Below are 6,640 nucleotides of genomic sequence, written 5' to 3'. Positions count from 1 at the left end.
AACGAGGGTGCTTCAGGCGTAACTGAAGATTCTGTGGACATCTTACTTCTCACCGGCTGATTCGTGTGAAATCAGATTAAAAACCGATCAAACGAGAAGAAAAAGAAGGATTAGACGGGTCTAGTTCAGCAGAGCCAGAAACTTGAGTGCAGTGTCAAATCATCAGCCAGGTCTTGAACTGGATCCCAGTCCGTCTAAATCTGGTTTATAAAATGTCAACAGAACCCAAATATGAAACTGTTTGTCTTTCACAAACACAAACCTGACCATCACCAAAACCAAAGGTTGTGATAAAGCTGCACAGCTCAGATGCGGTTTGCCCGCTCCGGGGTTTTCCATGTTTGGACTGGTATTACAGCAGGATCAGATTTTGAAATATTAACCTTTGAAGTCAGGATTCGTGACAGCATTAGGCCCGAGAGAACATGGCACAGAGCGCGAGTTAATATATGAAAGATCTCGATTTATGTTTGAGTTGGCTCACGAGGCAGAGTTCCCCGCTGCGTGTCCGTAAAATCCGAAAACCGTAAAATAAGACCTGTGTTTCCATGACATGCATTCCTTTGATTTTTTTTTTCTTGCAGCAGCAGTGAGAAAATGAATGAATGGATGATGGAAAGAGGGAGGGACAAGTCTGCTCTCCATTTTCACACTATATAATCAGGATTTTGTTCCTTTATATATGCCCCTGAAGAATTTATATGGGGTTAATGGTGGAATTCACCTGGGTTTGATATATGAAAAAACCCCAAACCTCCATAGTGACGTGTGAAGAAGCTGAGGGGGAAAAAACCGGACCTCACTTGCTATTTGTTGACTTTTAAAATGGGGATAATAAAACATTTTGACTCACACCAAAACTCCATTAAAAAAAGCTTCATCACTGCCACTTTCGATATGAACACAGGTTTTTACATTCTTAACCTTCTCAGTAACCCGGTTTTGGCAGACACAAGTGAACTGGATTAGAAAAACCTGTATTAGGTTTTGCCAGTTTGAGGATATTGATATTTTTTTGTTTTTTTTTGTAGCATGGAAATTAGTTGCTGTTTTCAATTTTGGTTCATGACCTCTGTGAAAAGTCTTGAGGGGTACACTTTGTTAAATTTAGTTAGAATTCATTTCAAAATACTTTTCTTTTCTCCCTCTCGCAGCAACTAAAATCTGAAATACAAAATATGATGAAACATTAAAAGAAAAGAAAAAGAAAAAGCCTTATGGTGCATTAACTTTAATATTTGGAGTATTAGAGTTATTAGATCTATATTCCAGTGATTGTGATGAAATAACAGGATAACATTAGAAAAGAAAAAAAAAAGAGAGACTAAGAGTCGGACAAAGATGAAGTTTTTGAAGCTTAATACTTCAGAAACAGTTTGGTTAGTACGTGAAAAGTACAAGAATACTCAGTAACTGTGCATATTGTATGTTAACGGTGAGCATGTTTAAGTTTCCATTCAAATATTGAACTTTTCCACCTCAGACAAGCGATATTTTGACTCTTTTCTTTTTCCTAGTGTCTTTACTCACCTTTAAAAACCTGTGGATGGGAATGCACTTAATGTGCCTTATACACTATGTACTGCAGACAACATAAAATCTTTACCATTAGTTACATTTGTTCACTTAAAACCCATGAAAAGTTTTATATTTGCTGCTCAGGACACACAGGAAGTGACGCTTTCTGAGGACGAAGAAGAAGAATCAAATAAATACAACTTTATGAATATTTTTATTATTTTATTTTTATCGTTGTTGACCCACTTTTTCTCCAGTCAGTAAGTCGGGTCAGTTTATCTGTGTGTGTCTCTCTCTCTCTCTTTCATCCTTTCTCTCTTCACGTCCGTTGTTGTGATTTACGGCTGAACTCAAACCTCGCACCACACTGCGCCGAGCACCCGTCAGTGTTTCACCCCTCTGCAGCGCACTGAAACATCCCAGCAATGCATCAACAACACGGGCTTCACCACTGTCTGTGTGACCCGCAGTCAGCACTGTGGCACACACACACACACACACACATGCACACACACACACACACACACACACACACACACACAGTCTGTTACAGAGGAATGTGTCGGGTTTCTGTGGGATGTTTTGGTGCAGGCTGTTTTGGAGATGCTCTTTAGGGTCCTGTTACCATGGGGACAGAGACAGTTCAAGAAAAATGTCTCCCAAAAAATGTGTTTTAAAGGAGTCTGCTTGGCAGCGCGGACGTATCCTTGAGAGACTTTTTTATTCTTAACGATTTTTTTTTCCCCTTAATGTGAATGTGCTTCTGTTCGCCTTCCAACTCTCTCTCTGTTTCATCTCAACCAATTCACGTCTTTGTCTCCAGATCGAGGATGGAGGGAAGGCGGCCCACTGCAAGAAGCTGAAAGTCGGCGACGAGCTCATTAACATAAACGGATCTGCCCTGTACGGCAGCAGACAGGAGGCCCTCATCCTCATCAAGGGATCGTACAGGACGCTGAAGCTCACAGTCAGGAGGTAAAAACACTGTAAAACACGAGCGCAGTCATTACCGCTGACACGCACCTGAAATATCTGCACGCACATATGAATAGTTTCATGACTTCAAAGTGAAAATTTGAGCATTTCTCTTCCAACAATGGCTGCGTGTTTGTCGCCCGACACTTTACCGACGCTGGTGCAGTCTTGACGTTGACCCGCCGACACGGGAAGGAAGACGGCGGCCGTGTTGTTAGGAATCTGCAAACACACGAGAGAGCAATGTTCTCAGGTAGAAAATTGTTGCGCAGGACGTGACCTTTGACCCTCGGGGTGTCAGAAGGGAAGCAGATAAAGTCTGATGAGCACGGAGGGGTGGATGTCTGTTTGTGTGTGTTTGTAGTCGTTTCGAAAAGCACTTGAATCTCAACGGAAACAAGTGAATGAGAAGATGAATTAGTCTTTCTGCAGAGTTTAATCAACATTAAAGGAAAATTCCACTATTTTCCAACCTGGGTTTATCTCATTATTATTGCCGCCGTACACTAGAAATTTAAGGTAAACCCAGAGATTAGGAATTGGAAATCTGAAAGCTGTTTTTCTTGAAATGTTTTCGATTATTTGTGAAATATCGTATCATACCTTTTGAGGAAGTTCTGAACAATGAACGTAAAAGTAGAAATACAAACTGTAAAATTGCTGTGAGCATTAAAAACCAAAGAAAAATTTAATGTCATGAAACACATGAAGGTTTCTTTGGATCAAGTCGTATTAACAGATGTTTTTCGGACACTTTTGGGCAAGAAAAACAAGCCGTAAACACGACAGTGACACATACTGAAAACCTCACACAGTCTTTTGATCCACGGTCAATATATGTTGTCTTAACATGGACCTGGAGGGTGTTGAGAGGGTGAAGATCTGCTGATCAGAGGTCAGATGTAACAGCGTGCTGTATCAGATAGATTATTTGGAGCAGAGCAGCTGATCACCAGGGGACATTTCTAGTTTCACAATCTCTTATCGCCCTGATGGGATTTATATTCTCCTCTCTGTGTTTAGAGATAGAAAGGATGTTTTTTTCTCCATTAGTGACAGCAATGCAAACTACACTTAAATAAATCAATAAAACAATAAAAAGTAAGGATGTAAGGCTTTGATTATTTTCTTTCTGTATATCTTGAATCACAGAAGTCTTTGAATACCACACCAACCCCCTTTTTATGTTGTGTTTTTGCCACTTAGTGGATGTAAGTATGAATGCAACATGAATATATATTATATTATATTATAATACATTTTAAATAATGTTTAACTCTCCAGATAAGAGAGAGAGAAAAAAAACCTTCACTTTTTCCATATGTTTTGTTGTTTTTCTCAACCTCTCTGTCGCCTTGACTTTGATGCTTTCAGTTCTACTCAACTGGATTTAAGTTTAAAACCAGTGTGGAAGGTTTTCTCTGGTGTTACAACTATCACTTTGTCTTGTCAGACGGCTTCAGACAGCTGTTTGGCAGCGACGCGTCTTGTTCTGGCTTTGAAACCAGATCGGCCGTCCAGCAGTCGTTGCTGAGCTTTCTGCTCCTGTCTCTGCAGCGGGCAGACCCCTGTCTAATGCTGTTAGACACACATACACAGACTGCATTCACACACATGTACAGTATAAAATGCTCATTCACAGACTCAAACAGACAAACATAGATTGTTTTAGGAATGCTGCATATGAGAATCCCACCCAGTTAAATCCCCTGTGTGTGTCAGTGTCTGGTATGTACTGAGCGTCTGACTCTTCGGGGACTTTCCCAACACTTTGTGTGTATGTGATTGGTTTGTTTGTTTATGTGTCTGCAGGATTACGCAAAAAGTACTGAACCGATTTGCACCAAACGCGGAGGAGGGATGGGGTATGGGTCAGAGAAGAAGCCCTTAAATTTTGGGACAGATCCGACAGATCTTTTACCATGAATTTGACTTTTTTTTCTCTGAAGTCTGGTGTACATTGTTTGGCCTTGGCAGAGGTCTGGTACTGAAGGTTTTGTAAGGTCAGCTTTTCATCATTAATTATTCTGCCAGTTATTTTCTAGGTTTTTCAATGTATTGTTCATAGTCTATAAAATGTCATAAAATTGTATAAAATGCTCATCACAATTTCTCAGAGTCCGAGTCCCAAACCCAAAGATGCTCATTTTGCCGTCATGGAAAACCAGCTAATACTTGCAGTTTAAAAGCTGGCACCAGTAGTTTTTCTGATGGGTTTAGAGGTTAAGAAAGTTTCTCTTGTGAAAACAACCTTCACAATCATAACAAGCTTTAATCTGTGCAGGTTTATATGAATGAATCAGTGTGTTTTTAATGTGATTTCTGAGCCGTTTACTCTCTCTAAGCCAACACAGAGCTGTTATTTGTATTTTGGCAGGAGCACTCTTAACACAGCCACCCGCATGTGAATTAAACTCACTTCGATTGACAGGTTTCTGACACTAATCGCCAATCCCGGCTTTGGCATTGGGCGGGCCTCTGCTGCACTTTGACCCCGACTCCGTGCCAGTTACGTCACGGTGTTCGTCAGCCTCGTTTCAGTCATTACTGTAGGAACAAGGAACCCTCTGGAAGGTGGCATAGCTCGCTGCTGCCAGACAACACACACAGACACACAGACACACACACACACACACACACACAAACAAAGGGATGATGAAATGCTCACATTTGCACACTTGGCTGTGCTTGTGTAGCTTTAACAGTGGAAAAGGGCCCTTAGTCAGAGGCCAAGCCTCGTTACCACCTCTTTTAATAACACAAGGGGACTGTTGGTACGGAGATGGCATGTGAGTGGATGGACGTTTCTCTCTGTTTCTTTTTCTGGCTCAGTAGGTCATTATTAGGAATGTAAAAACCTGGTGTGTGTGTGATAATGTCTTAGCTGGACAAACATTTCATGGAGGCACAATGAACCTTTTTGACTTAGACCCCTGGAGTCCATCTTAGACATTTTTTTATGCATTAATTTCTGTCTTAGTGTGGCAGCTTTTAAACCATCCCTAGCCCACATACATTGTACCATTTTTTCAGCACAAACACTGCTATAAGTCTGACAAATTATAAACTGCCAGGAAGATACTGTATGTGAATTAACTCTTGGGTTATATACCAATATCTTGAGTTACATACCAATATATACCAATATCTTGCGTTATATACCAGTATATACCAATAGCAAGCGTCATCTTAAAGGGTCAGCGGGCAGGTTTGGCTGGATTGTAGGTTTTCAGTCAAGTGTTAAAAGGCTTCTTTATAACTCCATGATGCGAAGGATTACCTAGAAGCCCCTTAAATGATGGTGTTTTGAACTTTTTAGTTCATGATTCAGACTTTTTTTTTTTGCTGTGGTCATTGTCCACAGAGCAGCACCTAATAACAACATGTCAGGCTGTAAACTTTTATAAACCGAGACTCACCTAACTGCTGTAAAAATGAAGCAGGGTGATGGGAAAGGAGGCAACCCTCTGTTTGTTCACCTCATTCCTGCTGAGCGCCAGGAGAGAGGGATTTTATTATGAAGTACCACGAGGACGCACGCCAGCACAGAGGCCGTAAATGATATAGTGTTTCTCATAATTCTTGGTAATGTGTATACATGAATAAAAATCAGTATTAATGTCGTGTAGAAATTCTACCCACCTTGAGCTAATGAAACTCGGTTCTGAATCCCACTAGATAAACAACAGGAAAAACACATTGCTGTTAATGGCAGCGTGACTCTGGACAGGTTGATGTCGCCACCTACGGGGAAAGGAGGAAATTGTTGCTGCAGTTTTGACACTGTTTAAGATCATTTTACTGATGATCTTAAAGGTCTTGGTGGTTTGTCAGTAACGCAACGTCACCTCATCAACCGTGCAGGTGGAGGAGGCCATTTTTTTTGGAGCTGCGTTTTGAGGTCATAATGCAAATAAACTGAACTAAAAGAGTGTTGAAAAGTGAAATTGACTCGTTGCCAGTAGGTGGTGCAAGTGTACAGAGTGCAGCTCTTACTTCCTATGCCTGCAGGGGGAGACATCACCCAGTCTAAAACTGCAGATCACAGCTTCTTTACCTGTAGGCGGCGCTGTTTGTCGAGGTTGAATTAGTCTGACAGAGACCAAACAGCTCCCCCTTGTGGATCTGTAGAAATTAAACATGGTGG

At 41.0% G+C, this 6,640-nt stretch overlaps 1 protein-coding gene across 1 annotated transcript in view; it reads left to right on the top strand.

Moving 5' to 3' along the window:
* The window catches only part of LOC111233468 (protein Shroom4-like), a 26,288-nt gene extending 21,303 nt beyond the window's left edge, over positions 1–4,985 (top strand). Inside the window, exons 2-3 of the mRNA XM_022761290.1 lie at positions 2,342–2,493; positions 4,925–4,985. Coding sequence (XP_022617011.1) covers positions 2,342–2,493; positions 4,925–4,985 — 213 coding nt within the window. The remainder of the gene's footprint in view (positions 1–2,341; positions 2,494–4,924) is intronic.
* The last annotated feature ends 1,655 nt before the right edge of the window (positions 4,986–6,640 follow it).

This window comes from Seriola dumerili, unplaced genomic scaffold, assembly GCF_002260705.1.
Source record: "Seriola dumerili isolate Sdu_G_001 unplaced genomic scaffold, Sdu_1.0 BDQW01000393.1, whole genome shotgun sequence".
NCBI classification, from domain to species: Eukaryota; Metazoa; Chordata; class Actinopteri; order Carangiformes; family Carangidae; genus Seriola; species Seriola dumerili.
The sequence above is the reverse complement of the archived record's forward strand: the minus strand, read 5'-3'. Positions and strand labels throughout refer to the sequence as shown.